Here is a 19,595-nt window from a genome sequence, read left to right as displayed (position 1 = left end):
CCAACTGTCCAGCTTTGGTTGAGGTAAGCCTTTGCCTTCCTATGCAGTACAATAGCCCCGTGCACTGTGTCTCTTGCAGCTGCCAAGGCTTGTTTGCATTTCCTCCAAGAGAACTTCAGGCTGTGCGCAGCTCCAGCCCTCAGCACCCCCTCCTGTGATGCACAGCCCTCTGCGTGGTTCTCCTGCGCGTGGGACCCTTCTGTGTGCTGGGTGGGCTCCATCTGCAACTTCTGTGTCCCCGTCCTCGGACTCCTGTGGGTGCTACCTTTGCTCCTGTGGTCTCTGTGTCGTTGAGGGTCCCCTCTGGCTCCCCCTTCTGGGTTGAGTCCTTCTGGGCATTGCCGGTACTTGGCAGCACCACTTTACGCCAACCGCAATATTTGCCTTTGCCAAGGCCTGTTGGTGGAATTCCTGCACTGACACCCGACTGCAAGTCTCCTTGCAGTGAGAATGTCATCTGCATCCCTCAGTAACTCTTCTCTGGCTCGCTGGTTTCTGGCAGTCTTGTCTGGGTGTCTTCGTTTCCTTCCTCTTAGGTAGTTTAGGGAAATTCCAGTGAATAACTCCTGCTTTCCTGTTCGCTGGAGGGTACTGTGTTACTAACCTCTGTGGTTTTCTAATTCTCTCAGCTCCCCTCTACACATGCCACTTACCTTGGTGGGGTCCTTTGTTTGCATTCCATTTTTTGGTATAAGAGTTGGGCTCCCCCTAGGGTCACTATTGTTTTATTGCAAATGCACTGTTTTCTAACCTTTTCTGTGCCTATTACTGTTTACTAGAGTATATAATTAGTGTATTACTTACCTCCTATTGGACGGTTGCCTCTGTAGTACTTTTTAGTATTGTCACTAAAATAAAGTACTTTTATTTTTGCAACACTGAGTGTTTTCTTTCATGTGCTGTGTAACTACAGTGGTTTTGCATGAGCTTTTCATGTCTTCTAGATAAGCATGGGCTGCTCATCCACAGCTACCCCTAGAGAGCCTGGCTTCTAGACACTACGTACACTTCACTTATAGAGGGATACTTGGACCTAGTATAAGGTGTAAGTACCTTTAGGTACCCGCCACACACCAGACCAGCTTACTACAAGGAAGATCTGCTTCAGGGCAACTTTTCATTCTGCTCTAGAGGAGTGAGCACCCAAGCTCATCGACCAAAGAGAAGACTGCGGGAACATCTGTGTTGAGATACTGATGTTGCCCTACTGCCTTACACATTGAGTAGACAATGTTGATTTACACCACCTCGACCCATCCCATTATTTCTAACCACTTGGCATGCCTTCTGGTTCTGCTTGAAACCAAAGCTGAACTGTTCTTAATGTAATTAGTAGGCTTCAAGAAACTGAGCCCAAATTGAAATAACCAAAGGGACTCTAGTGGGAGCGTTTTTATTTTTCAGCCAATGGCAATACAGTGAGGACTACTTAAACCATTACTGATTCCTGTTTACACAATGACACTGACTTAGGTGCTGCCCCAGTGTACCAGTGTCTAAGTCATGACAAAACACATTTAAAAGAAACAACTGTTAGCATACTCCATTAGTGCTGTAAAGGGGTGACTGGCTAACTTTAACCTCTCATACATCCTGCTAAACTGGTAAAGGAACCCTCCATCATACTCCGTTGGACTGTCTCCTCTGCTCTAGAATTTAAGTGCAGTATTCCCTTTCGTATGTCTCAGAAGAAGTTAAATCATGTATACTTTCACAGTACATAAGTGCAACTAGGCCGTCCTGGTGGCTGATGCATGCTTTTGCAAAGTGAATTTATCTTCCAATTTGACCTCCATAATATACGTTCCTGTTTTCTATTTTTGTTCCAAAAGTTAGATTTTTTTTTTTTTAATTATTTTTTTTGCTTCTGTGTTCTTAGACTAATGTTTATCCAAATGCCCAAAAGCGCAAGATGCGGCCTTTTGAAGGTTTTCAACGTAAAGGTGTAGTGATCTGTCCCGCCGATGAAGATTTACAAGACAGAATAATAAAACGTACTGACGAGGAGGGAAAGGATGTTCCTGATCATGCAGTGTTAGAAATGAAGGGTAAAAATTCAATGTTTTTTTAATGGAAATGCATCTAGGCTTGTGAGGTATGCATGTGGCAGATTGTTCTTTGGTTAAGAGAACAGAAATGGTAATCTAATGACACTTTTGGTGAACCAGGCAAACATATCTGAGTCAACGCATGAAGACCTGTGGAGATAAGGCCAGTCATACACTTTTGAAGTTGCAAACTGTTTAATAGCCATTCGATTTTGGCAAATTGTCCATAAAATACCCATGTCTGTGGTATGGGCCATGCGTCCCAGCTGTCCTTTTAGTCTTTAGTTAAAGTAAATGTTTGTGTTAGAGTTGTCAGTTGGGAAAGGTGTTTGCTTGTCAACATTTACCTTGTCTGGAGTCCAAACAAAATTACGAAATTTGGTACTCCGTGCATTTAAGCATTGTTTTATGAAAGTTCCAGTGAAGGCAGCATCCTACCTGTATATTGTCAACAATAGGAACCTTTTTTTTTTTTGTTATCTGTAGATCATGCGGCAAATAATGAATGACGTTGATTTGTCAAATCTACAACTATGCAAATATCGTTGCAGCAATGATTTCCAATGTCCCTGATTATATGTAGGAAGTCAACCTTTTTGTGGCATTCAGGTTTGTCTAATCATCTGGAAGAGCTGGTGGTTTCATGCATTGTCCACTAGCTGCTAGTTGGTGCCTGGTTCTTGGCATGTTAATGTGCTATTAAAACATTGGAATGTTGAGCACTCATTGAAGATATTGGAGTGCTCGGAGCTTCTAATGGCTGGTAGTAGCCCGAAGCCCAGAGCACCAACACTCCAATGTTTACTTTTCACAGCTGTTACTGAACAAAGGGGTCAAGGGAGAATTCAACCCCCTTGGGCTCTGTGAGGCTTTTGTTGAACTAATTAGAACATTCCCTCCTCTAGGGGAGGAATGTTGTAATATCCTTATAGCCCGCCATAGCTCGGGCGTTTAATGCTGAAGCTGGCATTTATTGGCTGGCATAGCTCGCTATGGCAGCTATAAGGGCTATATTATAAAACGTACACAATGCAGACTTTTTATGTGGTATTAGAATTTTTTACTGGACAATCAGGCCATCAGTTTCTGTAATGCTCTTTGAATGTGTACATTCTGTCTGAGTCATTAAAGGCCTGTTTGTTTCTTTTAAAAGCTTCTGCAAGAATTTTCTCTGATAGTTACCCTTTTGCTGCTGAATACTGATTGCTCTTGGGTGGTATTCTCTTTACTAAGTATTCTTTTGATTCCTCCATACAGCCAACTTTACTTTGCCAGTGGCTGGTGAGTTCCTGGATGAAGTGGTCTACATTGAGCTTCAGAAAGAGGAAGCGGAAATCCTTGTGAAGCAGTACAATGACGAAGGAAAGAGGGCTGGACCAAACCCTGAGAAGCGCTTTGGTAATCGTGGCGGCGGTGGTGGCGGTGGTGGAGGCTTTCGTGGCCGTGGCGGTGGTGGATTTAATCGTGGTGCCCAGGAAGGAAACCGTGGTGGCCTACCAGGTCGTGGTGGTGGAAGAGGTGGTGCTGAAGCAGGCAGTGGTGGTGAAGGTGGCAGAGGAGGTGGCTTTCGAGGAGGTAAAAGCTTATATCCAGAGTTCCCTAGTAATGTGCATTTTTTTTTTTTCTTTTTTGGTTTATCTACAGAGTGTTTATTTTCACGTAATGCGCTTTTAATTACTGGTAGTAGCTTTTTCTGCCGCAGGCAAGTGTGCAGAGGCTCATGTCAATATTATCACATTGCTGGCCTGTCGATTGAAGAGGTGCATACGGGAACCTTCAGAAAAAAACGGTCACCATTTTAAGGTGGTTACCGAAAATAATCTTTCTTCTTTGTCCATGTTTTTGTAGGCTTCAGAAGCAGATGAATATGTGAACAGTATTTAAGTCCAGGTTTGCCCCTGGAGGAGACAAGAATGTGTTCTAAAGTACTTATTGAACTCAAGGGCTACACTAGTACATCTGGAGCTTGACTTTTATAGATGCGCTCAATCTACGCCTACTGTATTGTATGACTAGGAAAATAATCCAACAGTTCATCATCCTATACTACTGCCATGACGCTGGATGTGCCAGTCTGCTATTATGGCTTTCCAGTTTGGCTTTGAACATAGTATGGGCACTGAGCAATCTGAGCTCATTCAAGCTTCCTCATTGCTGATTCTGGTTAGCTGAGTCCCATGCAGATCATTTTGCAGGCAGGTGAGATCTTCTCCTAGCAGCTACAGATAATAGAAGCAAATCTTAGTTCAGGGATCTAGAATCCAATTAGGTTTTCCGTTAACTTGGTCTTCATTGTGAAGTGTTCTATTTTCTAGGGGGTTGTGTTACAGTGACAGTCGGTGGTCAGTGTGGAGCAGCTATAGACCTTCACATTAATAATTACATGGCTTTCTGTCTCTAGTTCTTTAGTGAACCTCATCTTTTCAGTTTTACTGGCAAGGCATGCATGTTTCAATATGTATGTGGTGGGTGGGAGGAGAGCACAAAAGAACAGGGGTGTGAATGGGTAAGCAAGACAAAGAGGGCAGGAGGGAGGAGTTTTAACCAACACTGAGGGTGCCGGAGTGGTGAGTCACTAAGGCGAAGCACAGAGGAGAGCGCTTGGAGGCCAGTAGGCGACCAAGTGCAATAGGGGAAGAAACGTACATGAGGGATAAGGCTCAAACACGTGCCTTCTGGACAGTGACGACTCCTTGTTTTTCTCATTATCTCCTCCGGCTTTTCTGCCAAAAGTGGGGCCGTGGCCGGAGGGGGCGGGCAACTCCACTAGCTGGAATGCTGTAACAAAGGGGGTGAGCCTTTAAGGCTCACCGCCAGGTGTTACAGTTCCTGCAAGGGGGAGGTGATAAGAATCTCCACCCAGTACAGGCTTTGTTACTAGCCACAGAGTGACAAACGCACTCTCCCCATGTGGCCAGCAACATGTCTCGAGTGTGGCAGGCTGCTAAAACCAGTCAGCCTACACGGGTAGTTGTGTAAGGTTTCAGGGGGCACCTCTAAGGTGCCCTCTGGGGTGTATGTTACAATAAAATGTACACTGGCATCAGTGTGCATTTATTGTGCTGAGAAGTTTGATACCAAACTTCCCAGTTTTCAGTGTAGCCATTATGGTGCTGTAGAGTTCGTGTATGACAGACTCCCAGACCATATACTCTTATGGCTACCCTGCACTTACAATGTCTAAGGTTTTGTTTAGACACTGTAGGGGCACAGTGCTCATGCACTGGTGCCCTCACCTATGGTAAAGTGCACCCATCCTTTGGGCTGTAAGCCCTGCTAGAGGGGCGACTTATCTATACTCCATAGGCAGTGTGAGGTTGGCATGGCACCCTGAGGGGAGTGCCATGTCGACTTACTCGTTTTGTCCTCACCAGCACACACAAGCTGGCAAGCAGTGTGTCTGTGCTGGGAGAGGGGTCCCCAGGCTGGCATAAGATATGCTGCAGCCCTTAGAGACCTTCCCTGGCATCAGCCCCCCCCGCTCCCTCTCCCCCAAACGAAAGAGGATGAGACTAACCTTTCCCAAGAGAGCCTTCATTTTCTAAGTGGAAGAACATGGAAAGGCCATCTGCAATGGCATGGGCAGTCCCAGGTCTGTGTTCCACTCTAAAGTCCATTCCCTGTAGGGAGATGGACCACCTCAACAGTTTTGGATTTTCACCCTTTCATTTGCATCAGCCATCTGAGAGGTCTGTGGTCAGTTTGAACTACGAAGTGAGTACCAAAGAGGTATGGTCTCAGCTTCTTCAGGGACCAAACCACAGCAAAGGCCTCTCTCTCAATGGCACTCCAACGCTGCTCCCTGGGGAGTAACCTGCTAATGAAAGCAACAGGCTGGTCAAGGCCATCATCATTTGTTTGGGACAAAACTGCCCCTATCCCATGTTCAGAGGCATCTGTCTGCACAATGAACTGCTTGGAGTAATCTGGAGCTTTTAGAACTGGTGCTGTGCACATTGCTTGTTTCAGGGTGTCAAAGGCCTGTTGGCATTCCACAGTCCAGTTTACCTTCTTGGGCGTTTTCTTGGAGGTGAGTTCTGTGAGGGCTGTCACTATGGATCCATATCCCTTCACAAACCTCCTGTAATACCCAGTCAAGCCAAGGAATGCCCTGACTTGAGACTGGGTTTTTGGAGCTGCCCAGTCCAGAATAGTCTGGATCTTAGGCTGCAGTGGCTGAACTTGGCCTCCACCTACAAGGTGACCCAAGTAAACCACAGTTCCCTGCCCTATCTGCCATTTGGATCCCTTGATAGAGAGGCCTGCAGATTGCAGAGCCTTCAAAACCTTCTTCAGGTGGACCAGGTGATCCTGCCAGCTGGAGCTAAAGACAGCAATATCGTCAAGATAAGCTGCACTAAAGGACTCGAAGCCAGCAAGGACTTGATTCACCAACCTCTGGAAGGTGGCAGGGGCATTCTTTAAACCAAAGGGCATAACAGTAAACTGATAATGCCCATCAGGTGTGGAGAATGCTGTCTTTTCTTTTGCTCCTGGTGCCATTTTAATTTGCCAGTACCCTGCTGTTAAGTCAAAGGTACTTAAGAATTTGGCAGCACCTAATTTATCAATCAGTTCATCAGCCCTTGGAATGGGATGGGCATCTGTCTTGGTGACAGAATTAAGTCCTCTGTAGTCCACACAAAACCTCATCTCTCTCTTTCCATCTTTGGTGTGAGGTTTGGGGACTAAGACCACTGGGCTAGCCCAGGGGCTGTCAGAGTGCTTAATGACTTCCAATTCCAGCATCTTGTGGACTTCCACTTTGATTCTTTCCTTAACTTGGTCAGACTGTCTGAATATTTTGTTTTTGACAGGCATGCTGTCTCCTGTGTCCACATCATGGGTACACAGGTGTGTCTGACCAGGGGTTAGGGAAAATGTAGGAAGTTGGCTCTGTATGTGCTATTTCAAAGTAAGGAATAGCATGCACAGAGTCCAAGGGTTCCCCTTAGAGGTAAAATAGTGGTAAAAATAGATAATACTAATGCTCTATTTTGTGGTAGTGTGGTCGAGCAGTAGGCTTATCCAGGGAGTAGTGTTAAGCATTTGTTGTACATACACATAGACAATAAATGAGGTACACACACTCAGAGACAAATCCAGCCAATAGGTTGTGTATAGAAAAATATATTTTCTTAGTTTATTTTAAGAACCACAGGTTCAAATTTAACATGTAATATCTTGTTTGAAAGGTATTGCAGGTAAGTACATTAGGAACTTTGAATCATTTCAATTGCATGTATACTTTTCAAGTTATTCACAAATAGCTGTTTTAAAAGTGGACACTTAGTGCAATTTTCACAGTTCCTGGGGGAGGTAAGTTTTTGTTAGTTTTACCAGGTAAGTAAGACACTTACAGGGTTCAGTTCTTGGTCCAAGGTAGCCCACCGTTGGGGGTTCAGAGCAACCCCAAAGTCACCACACCAGCAGCTCAGGGCCGGTCCGGTGCAGAGTTCAAAGTGGTGCCCAAAACGCATAGGCTAGAATGGAGAGAAGGGGGTGCCCCGGTTCCGGTCTGCTTGCAGGTAAGTACCCACGTCTTCGGAGGGCAGACCAGAGGGGTTTTGTAGGGCACCGGGGGGGGACACACGCCCACACAGAAATTTCACCCTCAGCAGCGCGGGGGCGGCCGGGTGCAGTGTAGAAACAAGCATCGGGTTTGCAATGTTAGTCTATGAGAGATCAACGGATCTCTTCAACGCTGCAGGCAGGCAAGGGGGGGCTTCCTCGGGGAAACCTCCACTTGGGCAAGGGAGAGGGACTCCTGGGGGTCACTTCTGCAGTGAAAGTCCGGTCCTTCAGGTCCTGGGGGCTGCGGGTGCAGGGTCTTTTCCAGGCGTCGGGACTTAGGTTTCAGAGAGTCGCGGGCAGGGGAAGCCTCGGGATTCCCTCTGCAGGCGGCGCTGTGGGGGCTCAGGGGGGACAGGTTTTGGTACTCACAGTCGTAGAGTAGTCCGGGGGTCCTCCCTGAGGTGTTGGTTCTCCACCAGCCGAGTCGGGGTCGCCGGGTGCAGTGTTTGCAAGTCTCACGCTTCTTGCGGGGAGTTGCAGGGTTCTTTAAAGCTGCTTCTTGAAACAAAGTTGCAGTCTTTTTGGAGCAGGTCCGCTGTCCTCGGGAGTTCCTTGTCGTCGTCGAAGCAGGGCAGTCCTCAGAGGATGCAGAGGTCGCTGGTCCCTTTGGAAGGCGTCGCTGGAGCAGAGTTCTTTGGAAGGCAGGAGACAGGCCGGTGAGTTTCTGGAGCCAAGGCACTTGTTGTCTTCTGGTCTTCCTCTGCAGGGGTTTTCAGCTGGGCAGTCCTTCTTGTTGTCGCAGGAATCTAATTTTCTAGGGTTCAGGGTAGCCCTTAAATACTAAATTTAAGGGCGTGTTTAGGTCTGGGGGGTTAGTAGCCAATGGCTACTAGCCCTGAGGGTGGGTACACCCTCTTTGTGCCTCCTCCCAAGGGGAGGGGGTCACAATCCTAACCCTATTGGGGGAATCCTCCATCTGCAAGATGGAGGATTTCTAAAAGTTAGTCACCTCAGCTCAGGACACCTTAGGGGCTGTCCTGACTGGCCAGTGACTCCTCCTTGTTGCTTTCTTTGTTCCCTCCAACCTTGCCGCCAAAAGTGGGGGCCGTGGCCGGAGGGGGCGGGCAACTCCACTAAGCTGGAGTGCCCTGCTGGGCTGTGACAAAGGGGTGAGCCTTTGAGGCTCACCGCCAGGTGTTACAGCTCCTGCCTGGGGGAGGTGTTAGCATCTCCACCCAGTGCAGGCTTTGTTACTGGCCTCAGAGTGACAAAGGCGCTCTCCTCATGGGGCCAGCAACATGTCTCTAGTGTGGCAGGCTGCTGGAACCAGTCAGCCTACACAGATAGTCGGTTAAGTTTCAGGGGGCACCTCTAAGGTGCCCTCTAAGGTGCCCTCTGTGGTGTATTTTACAATAAAATGTACACTGGCATCAGTGTGCATTTATTGTGCTGAGAAGTTTGATACCAAACTTCCCAGTTTTCAGTGTAGCCATTATGGTGCTGTGGAGTTCGTGTAAAACAGACTCCCAGACCATATACTCTTATGGCTACCCTGCACTTACAATGTCTAAGGTTTTGCTTAGACACTGTAGGGGCACAGTGCTCATGCACTGGTACCCTCACCTATGGTATAGTGCACCCTGCCTTAGGGCTGTAAGGCCTGCTAGAGGGGGGTCTTACCTATACTGCATAGGCAGTGAGAGGCTGGCATGGCACCCTGAGGGGAGTGCCATGTCGACTTACTCATTATGTTCTCACTAGCACACACAGGTTTGTAAGCAGTGTGTCTGTGCTGAGTGAGGGGTCTCTAGGGTGGCATAATACATGCTGCAGTCCTTGGAGACCTTCCCTGGCATCAGGGCCCTTGGTACCAGAGGTACCAGTTACAAGGGACTTATCTGGATGCCAGGGTGTGCCAATTGTGGAATCAATGGTACATTTTAGGTGAAAGAACACTGGTGCTGGGGCCTGGTTAGCAGGGTCCCAGCACACTTCTCAGTCAAGTCAGCATCAGTATCAGGCAAAAAGTGGGGGGTAACTGCAACAGGGAGCCATTTCTTTACAGAAAAGAGCTCAGCAAACTGTTGCAGGACCTTCCTACAATCAGATTGCTGTTGGCTAGAGAGGGTGTCTGAGTAGATCACTCCATCAACTGAGCCATCCTTAGGGTTTGTGGAGAGGAGATCAGAGAGGTTCACTCTCAGCTTCCTGGTCCTCATCTGTTACCATCAACAGATTCACATCAGCCCTATCATGGAAGAGCTTAAGGCGGTTCACATGGATCACCCTCTTGGAGCTCCTGCTACTGCCTAGGGCCACTCCATTTGTCCTGAAGTGCCCTGGGAGCCACAGGCTCCAAAACCCAGACTTTCTGCCCTGGAGGACATCCCATCTCCTTTTGAGTTTTTCAGGGAGCCCCATGATCATGCCTTTTAAGGTCTTGTTGAATCTCTCAACAAGGCCATTAGTTTGTGGATGGTATGGTGTAGTGAATTTGTAAGTCACTCCACACTCATTCCACATGTGCTTCAGGTATGCTGACATGAAGTTTGTACCTCTGTCAGACACCACCTCCTTAGGAAAACCCACTCTGGTAAAAATACCAATGAGGGCCTTGGCTACTGCAGGGGCAGTAGTCGACCTAAGGGGAATAGCTTCAGTGTATCTAGTAGCATGATCCACTACTACTAGTATGTACATGTTCCCTGATTCTGTGGGAGGTTCAAGTGGACCCACTATGTCCACACCCACTCTTTCAAAGGGGACCCCCACCACTGGAAGTGGAATGAGGGGGGCCTTTGGGTGTCCACCTGTCTTACCACTGGCTTGACAGGTGGTACAGGAGACACAAAACTCCTTGACCTTCTGGGACATGTTGGGCCAATAGAAGTGGTTGACTAGTCTCTCCCATGTCTTGGTTTGTCCCAAATGCCCAGCAAGAGGAATATCATGGGCTAAGGTTAGTATGAACTCTCTAAACTCCTGAGGCACTACCACTCTCCTAGTGGCACCAGGTTTGGGATCTCTTGCCTCAGTGTAAAGGAGTCATCTTCCCAATGGACCCTATGTGTTCCAGTTTTCTTGCCATTGGACTCTTCAGCAGCTTGCTGCCTAAGGCCTTCAAGAGAGGGACAGGTTTCTTGCCCCTTACACAACTGCTCCCTTGAGGGTCCCCCTGGGCCTAAGAGCTCAACCTGATAAGGTTCTAACTCCATAGGCTCAGTTCCCTCAGAGGGCAGAACTTCTTCCTGAGAAGAGAGGTTCTCTTTTTGTTGTTGTGTTGCAGCTGGTTTCCCATTTGTCTTTCCTTTTCTCTTGGTAGGCTGGGCCCTTTTTTCCAGGCTGCAACTCTACTTTTTCACCCTGAGCCTTGCACTGTGCCCTTGTCTTGACACACACCAGTTCAGGGATACCCAGCATGGCTGCATGGGTTTTCAATTCTACCTCCGCCCATGCTGAGGACTCCAGGTAATTTCCAAGCAAACAGTCTACTGGGATATTTGAGGAGACCACCACCTGTTTCAGGCCATTGACCCCTCCCCACTCTAAAGTTACCATAGCCATGGGATGTACTTTAGTTTGATTGTCAGCGTTGGTGACTGGATAAGTTTGTCCAGCCAGGTATTGACCAGGGGAAACCAGTTTCTCTGACACCATGGTGACACTGGCACCTGTATCCCGCAGGCCTTCTACACTTGTTCCATTTATTAAGAGCTGCTGCCTGTATTTTTGCATATTAGGAGGCCAGGCTGCCAGTGTGGCTAAATCCACCCCACCCTCAGAGACTAATGTAGCTTCAGTGTGACACCTGATTTGCTCTTGGCACACTGTTGATCCCACTTGGAGACTGGCCATTCCAGTGTTAGCTGGAGTAGAGTTTGAAGTGGAACTTTTCTTGGGACAGGCCTTGTCTCCAGTTTGGTGTCCAGTCTGATTACAGCTACGACACCAGGCCTTTTTGGGATCAAAGTTTTTACCCTTGTACCCAAAATTGGTTGTGAAGAGGCTCTGGGCCCACCCTCCTGTGCAGGTTTTTGGGGGCCTGTAGAAGACTACTATTTTTATTTTTGGATGTCTCCACACTCTTCCCCTGGGGAGGCTTTGTGACTCCTTTCTTTTGGTCACCCCCTGTGGAAGTCATGGTCACCCTAGTCTTGACCCAGTGGTCCACCTTCTTTCCCAATTCTTGGGGAGAAATGGGTCCTAGGTCTACCAGATGCTGATGCAGTTTATCATTTGAACAATTACTTAACAGGTGTTCTTTCACAAATAAATTGTACAGCCCATCATAATCATTTACACCACTGCCTTGAATCCAACCATCCAGTGTTTATACTGAGTAGTCCACAAAATCAACCGAGGTCTGGCTCGAGGTTTTTTGAGCCCCCCTGAATCTAATTCTATACTCCTCAGTGGAGAATCCAAAGCCCTCAATCAGGGTACCCTTCATGAGGTCATAAGATTCTGCATCTTTTCCAGAGAGTGTGAGGAGTCTATCCCTACACTTTCCAGTGAACATTTCCCAAAGGAGAGCACCCAAGTGAGATCTGTTTACTTTTCTGGTTGCACAAGCCCTCTCAAAAGCTGTGAACCATTTGGTGATGTCATCACCATCTTCATATTTAGTTACAATCCCTTTGGGGATTTTCAACATGTCGGGAGAATCTCTGACCCTATTTATGTTGCTGCCACCATGGATGGGACCAAAACCCATCTCTTGGCTTTCCATTTCTATGGCTAGGAGCTGTCTCTCCAAAGCCAGTCTTCTAGCCGTCCTGGCTAACAGGAGGTCATCTTCACTGAGGCTATCCTCACTGATTCTAGAGGTGCTGGCCCCTCCTGTGAGGGAAGCAGCATCTCTGACTATCACAGTTGGAGTCAGGGATTGAGGGTCCCTGATCTCCCTAATTAGGACTGGAAGGGGGGAATTCTCCAAGTCACTAACATCATCCTCTGGGAGGTCATCCTCAGAGGGGTTGGCTTTTTCAAACTCTGCCAAAAGCTCCTGGAGCTGTTGTTTGGAGGGTCTTAAGCCAACTATGATTTTCTTTATTTTGCAGAGAGACCTTAGCTCCCTCATCTAAAGATGGAGGTAAGGTGTGAGGTCGAGTTCCATCACATTCTCTTCTGCACCAAACATTATGTTTTTAAAAGTTGGAATACTTTTTTAAGAATCTAAAACTATCTCTAGAACCTAATTCAAACTTTTACAAAACTTTTAAACTCTAAAAGAAATGCTAACGGGGACTAACACAAGGCCCTAGCAGGACTTTTAAAAATTTAGGAAAATAGCTCAAATTTCAAAAATCAGTTTCTAATGACAATTTTTGGAATTTAGTCGTGTGATCAGGTATTGGCTGAGGAGTCCAGCAAATGTAAAGTCTTGTACCCCACCGCTGATCCACCAGTGTAGGAAGTTTGCTCTGTATGCATTTTTCAATATAAAAACCTATTGGCCTGGAGTAAGTCTTTGAGTGTGTGTTCCTTATTTATTGCCTGTGTGTGTACAAAAAATTCTTAACACTACCCTCTGAGAAGCCTACTGCTCGACCACACTACCGCAAAATAGAGCATTAGAATTATCTCTTTTTGCCACTATCTTACCTCTAAGGGGATCCTTTGGACTCTCTGCATACTATTCCTTACTTTGAAATAGAATATACAGAGCCAACTTCCTACTGCATCATTCCAGTGCCCCTTCCTCTAACATGCACCAAGAGGTGACTCTACATGCCTAATGTGGGCTACAGAAACAATTGTTATAATTTTATTATTGCATTAGTTTTGTGATGCGGTTTTGATGAGGAATGCATCTTTATCGCTGCACTATGTATTCATGATGCAGTCTAGGTTTTCAGCACAGGAATTATTTTCTCTAAAGTAATACATGATTACTATTTATGACTTGAGGCACTGGGAATTTGTGGCTGGCACAACATCTATTGATCCTTCAGACTTTGACACATTTGCTCTCAGAATGTTCACATTGATCTGTTTAAGAGCAGCTGTTCACACATCTCCAATACACACATATTCCTGTCATTTGACCAGACTATTTCTGGGTGACATTTTTGACTTTCGAGAGGTCCGAGCTGAGTCACTTCCTGAGGGACATTACTGTCTTAGATTATTCTCATTTTGTGGTCTACGATTACACACCAGAAGTACACTAATGCTGTATACTTCATGTTTGTTGCATTTGCGGATGCACAAGTTCTCGTTCAGGGGGTATATGGTCTAACCAAGCCCTGTGGTGTAAGGAAGGTACCTTATGGAGTCACCTAGCGGTTAGGTGAAATTTTTTGACAATTTTACCTTAAAAACCTGGATGGGAACTGCAACATTAGCACAGTTCTATTTTGCCCTAAGAGCTGAAAATTGCTCCACTCCAGCTGTTACAACAGAATGTCCATTGAATGGATGTGCCGAATCAATTCTCAAATGGTTTGTCCTAGCCTGTAGTGGCACAGACAAGCTAAAAATGATGGAGCAGATTGTGCCTCAGCATTTCTCAGAATGTATTATTCAATATTACGATTCACAAAGAGTTGCTTGCCAGCTGGAAAAAGTCTGTGATTTTTCATTTATGGATGTGCCACACAACCAAACTGGAAAAGGGGACCAAGCATCACTGTGATAACACAAGGTACCACAACTGTGGTATCCAGTGCCACGACAGTGACATGGACAGTGGCCACCCTTGGCTGGATCTATGTACACATCCTGGTCTGCAGGTGTATTTTAAATGCTAACTTCTTTCCAGCACCTGATTGGGCACCATGAGATTTACTTGTCAAATGATTTCCCAGGAAGTTGGGCTTATGTACCCTGTCGCACTCATGGTCTGATTCAGTCATTTGTATGTAGAGGTTCAACTTGTGTAAATGACTTGGTTCACAAAAGTGGAATATGAATTTGACCTTATAACTCAACTTACACACACACACACCTGTATTATGTTACATTAGGTTGTAGTAACTCTACTCACGATTGTGGAGTGTGTGTTCCACGGTGGGGATGCCATAGTTTGTGCACACTGACAAATGTATAAACTGATAACTACTTACAAATATTCTTAGGCTGGTAAAGTTTAGAGATTTACTGTTGTTACAGACAGGAGTAAATAATTTATCGGTACCAGAATGAGAGGAGTCTTACCTAAAATTGTGGAGTTGTAGGAGATGTTGCTTCTCCACCAGTAAAAAACATTTTCCTAGTGGAAAATGGGAGGAAAAAGTTAGAAAAGGTAAGTAAATGTCTTAGAAATTTTTTTTTGTTTTGTTTCCATGAGCAGTTATGTATGTGTCGCTGCTTAAGATAAAATACTTCCGAAAAGTTGTGGTGGTTGCAGGCTCCCAGCATTGCTTTTGGAATTCTTTGAGAATAAATGTAGGAGGAAACGTAAGACTATAGGTTTTCTTAGTGAATGTGGGCCCTTGTGTCTGGGGGAAATAAAAGACACACAAACGTAGAACATAACTGGAGGAGCTATGACTCCAGGCCGGGTGGCAGCCCAATGCCACCGCCTCTCTGTGAATATTTGTTACTATTTCACTTCTGTAATTCTAACTTGCCAAGTTTAAAATTAATGAGACTATTAACCCCAGGCAGTGCTATAAACAAATACAGAGTGCCAGTTCTTCTGAATTTCCATTTAAAACATTGATCCAGGGTCACAGATGTCGCACCTCTGGAACCTATCCTGTCGGTCCATCTACCAATGAGCTCTGTTTCACCAATCTGCACACATTTGAAGCCTCCTGTTCAGTAAAGCTGCCTCTTCTGTTATTCTTTGTATACAGTCAGTTTTTAAAAGTGAAGCTGATATTGCCGATGTAGAGGAATAATTCCTTTAAAAGTGTAACACACAAATATATGGCTGCCCCTTTTCTTTGCTCCTAACTTTTGACCTCATTCTCTGGGTTAAATGCCACAAAAGAGATACATTGTAGCTTTTTGGTGCTCTAAAAGTTTAGGTAAATACACTAAAAAGGGTTGCATCTCTAGGGTATTCAAGGGTGTGGAATTTAATAAAATATCTACTTGTCCCTGGGACAGGTTGCTTCTTAAATCTAAGTGTCCTGTAAAAAAAAGATCTACTTGTGTTTTGGTGCCATGTAGTGCGGCGACAAATTATGGCAGCAATCTCATTCTGTAAGAGCTCTGATAATAGCCTCGCTGGTCATGCCAGGGTAAATACTATAGTAAAGCTTAAATACTTTTCAATCCCCACTATAGCAGTTCTTTATTTTGCTACCTTTCCGCGATCTACATAAAGGGGCTGGAGGAAGCAGTAAGCAATAGTTTCAGGGCTGGAATGCCTTTGAGTCTGCAAACCCACTTACTAACTTTCATTTTTTAAGGATGTTCACTAGCTGTTCTCTAATCTTTCCCCATACTGAGAAAGGTTGGGAATTTACTCCTGACAATGGCAGGAGTAGAAGTTCTTCCAGGATTGGGGGAAAAAGTGGTTGGAGTCAAAGTGAAATTGTAAACGCTCAATAGATTTTTGCATTAGGAACTCTACACATGCATAAGCACTTGTGCTAAAATACAGTTCACAGGTATTTCCTAGGAGTAGGATTTCCATTTCTGATTCTGTAAGTACTTGTGAATTCATGAAAGCCACTAATTCAGACACATAGCATGGGTGCACTTTTGTGACTTTCTTTTAAGATTTGGGTCCCTAATTAGGTCTGGCATTGACCAAGACATTTTGTTTTTATTAATATTGTATTTCTATCGGCTGGCTTTACTGCGAGTGATCACATTCTGCTGTTCTGCAAGGAGAATATTGGCTTGCAAATTAGTATTGTTTAGTGCCAGGAACAACAGTGGCAATCAGTGGTGTAACGAAACTGTAAGGGCCCCTCTCCCCTCCAGACCCACACAGGGTAGGTGCTGTGCTTTTGGGGTCCTCTGAAGGGGTCTCCATGCACCATGGGGACTGCAAGAACTTTTACACCACTAGTGGCAATATATGCTTTTTGAGACCAAATATATATATGTATTTTTTTTGCAAGTGTTAATTACAATGGTGAGGGCCTGGCAGCTCCCACAACAATAGTGTTACAAAAGCCACGTCAAAACAAGACCTGCATTGCCAAAACCAAAAGACTCGCAACATATGTTGGATCAGTTGGCTTTGCCAGTGCTTGTTTATTTTCATGCTTCCCATAATCTTGTTGAAAATGTTACTGATTTCCATTAGAAATAGTTTTTGGAAATCCTAGCATGCATCAACACATTTTACTAAATGACAATTCAAAGAAATTGCACCTAAAATGTCATAGTGGCGATAGGTTTTCGTTTACTACCTGCATTTTCTTCTGAACATTTTATTTTGACAGTAAAGAATCATTACTCTTGCTTACGAGCTTCTGTAAACATTTGCATATAATCAGAGAGCATTCTGGGAGCATTAAACTTAGCCTCATATTGTAAAACTTTTCAAATTTGTGTACACTTTTTTTTGTTTTTTTATTATACTGGAACCGCTGTCAGTAGTGCAAAGTAACCTTAAAACGTTTTTACAGCACTCACCCTAAAAATGAAGGCTTTTCAATAATGAACCATAAATACAAGTTTGGACACCATTAACTTATGGACCCACATTACCTCAACTGCAGACAGTCCCTTCTCTGTAAGTTGGCTGCCAAAATGTTTGTGCTGCAGGGGGTTGGGCCTACTTGTCCCAAGGACAAAATAAACATGAAAACTTGTTGCCCTTGACCACAAACAATATGTCCCGGGCTTTGGGCAATAGGAATTCTACACCCCTGGGAATCACAGCCAGTCTGTAGGAATGAGGCTAAAACGCTCCCAGGATGGCAGCCCTGTTGTATCCTCTCCTGCAGCGACAGGCCTGGAAGGGTTGCTGTGGCACCTGGCATACCTCCACTACACTTGGGTAAAAAAAGTTGTCATTTTCAATCCCAATAGCTCTAACTCTGACAAATGTGAGGCCTATTGCATTGCTCGCTTGTTTTTGATGCAGCACTCTACAAAAATCCATGTGTTGTCCAGCTTTTGGCCTTCGTGTGCTCTCTAAAATGGCCTCTGCTCTTGCATATATTAGTCTCTTCCTGGGTTCTCTCGTGTGCTCCCTTTCCAATGTTACTGGAACCCCGAGTGCTTGTCCCCCATCCATATCCCCCTCCCCCACACCCCATTACACTGCATGCTTCTCCCTGCTCTTGTTGAAAGCCTGGAGTATGTTTTCAATGGTCAGTTGTTGCCCTCAACACATCAGTTATTTTATTTATCCAGTTGCCTGAACTTGAACTTCCAGGTGTAAACATAGGCCAATTTCATGCTATTAAAATAGTTTAGATAATTGATACTGGATAATTGATGGTGTTCTCTGACAACAGCACAGATAGGAGGGGAACAGCAATTAAGATACTTTATTTTTTCGGTCTGGCTTGACAGTTCCAATACTTGTTCATTGTCGTCTTTCATTTATTTTATCAATCACAACCACGACGGACTTTAATGCTGAGAGTGCCTCCACTTGCGGTTTAAGATTTAATTTTAACGCTGTTGACTTTATCAGGAAAAAAAAAAAAGTTTCAGTCCTTTTGGTAACTGCGAAATGCATTGAGAATCCAACAGAATGTTTTACAATTCATTGTGAGAAGGCAGCAAAAGATATTTCGTTTTATAGCTGTAAACGACATGTCTTGGATGTTTTATTCTAATTGTTGAAGTATTCAGTATCACTTAAATGGATCGTAGTGATACTGGTTTCTGTGCAGAGGCAGCAAGCAACTACAGCAGAAGGCAGTGTTGAAAGACCTGCGCTTTTTTTTTTTTTTTTTTTTTTTTACATTACAAATTTAGGACAAGTACTTTCACAAAAATCTTTTTCTTATTGTTATAGCTTTTTGAAGAAAAAAATCCATTATGCTTTCTTTGTAATTGGTGCTAAAAATAAGTTCCAATTTTATTGTGCATTTTAACCTCCATAAAATGCAGGTTACACTATTTCAAACCAGTGTTACAATACCACATTTAACTTGGCAATTTTCACTGCTAATATGCAAAATCTTTATACTTATTACTCACTGTGCCGTCTAAATATATTTTAACTATCTTAAATAGAGCACACTACTGTGTCCTTTGATTTTGAAGTACCACTTGGGGTTTAGAAATAATTTACATTTGGCTCCATGTACTAATATTATTTAAATGACAAGGTTATGGCTTGAATTTTTTTTCTTGGTTTTAAAATATTTTTTCGGAAAGTATTGTCCTACACAGACCACCAATTTTGTTAAGTGTCCTTTACATTAGGTGGTTTAGTATCTTAAGCAGACCTTACAAAAAATACTCACTGAATAGTAAAAGCCTTTGCATCTTAGTTTTTTTTTGTTGTTTTTTTTTGTTTTTCTTATTATTTTTTTAATATTTTCATGGCTGCATTGGCAAGCCAACGTGTCCAAAATCAATACTTATTGGCTTTGCTGATATTTTTCTATTTCTCAGCACAGCTGCTCTTGTAAAGAGGTCTGACATTTGGCAGTAGATACTGAGTAGGGAATTTAGTGTCCAAATCAAACCTACTCTGGTGTCAGTGGTTAAAATGTGTTGCCCAGAAATTTAGGGAATGTAAGGAAATGCCTCCTTGGCATGGTTACCCCCTGACTTTTTGCCTTTGCTGATGCTAAGTTTTGATTTGAAAGTGTGCTGAGGCCTGCTAACCAGGCCCCAGCACCAGTGTTATTTCCCTAACCTGTACTTTTGTTTCCACAATTGGCACACCCTGGCATCCAGGTAAGTCCCTTGTAACTGGTACCCCTGGTACCAAGGGCCCTGATGCCAGGGAAGGTCTCTTAGGGCTGCAGCATATCTTATGCCACCCTGGGGACCCCTCACTCAGCACAGACACACTGCTTACCAGCTTGTGTGTGCTAGTGGGGATAAAAAGACTAAGTCGACATGGCACTCCCCTCAGGATGCCATGCCAACCTCACACTGCCTACAGCTATAGATAAGTCACCCCTCTAGCAGGCCTTACAGCCCTAAGGCAGG

The 19,595-nt window shown here is 44.8% G+C and overlaps 1 protein-coding gene across 2 annotated transcripts in view; it reads left to right on the top strand.

The window, feature by feature from the left end:
• Positions 1–19,595, top strand: part of HNRNPUL1 (heterogeneous nuclear ribonucleoprotein U like 1) — a 105,219-nt gene that overhangs the window by 37,431 nt on the left and 48,193 nt on the right. For both annotated transcript variants that reach the window (XM_069207536.1, XM_069207535.1), the window contains exons 12-13: positions 1,880–2,048; positions 3,306–3,623. In XM_069207536.1, the coding sequence (XP_069063637.1) occupies positions 1,880–2,048; positions 3,306–3,623 (487 nt within the window). The remainder of the gene's footprint in view (positions 1–1,879; positions 2,049–3,305; positions 3,624–19,595) is intronic.

This window comes from Pleurodeles waltl, chromosome 9 (genome assembly GCF_031143425.1).
Source record: "Pleurodeles waltl isolate 20211129_DDA chromosome 9, aPleWal1.hap1.20221129, whole genome shotgun sequence".
NCBI lineage: Eukaryota > Metazoa > Chordata > Amphibia > Caudata > Salamandridae > Pleurodeles > Pleurodeles waltl.
The sequence above is the reverse complement of the archived record's forward strand: the minus strand, read 5'-3'. Positions and strand labels throughout refer to the sequence as shown.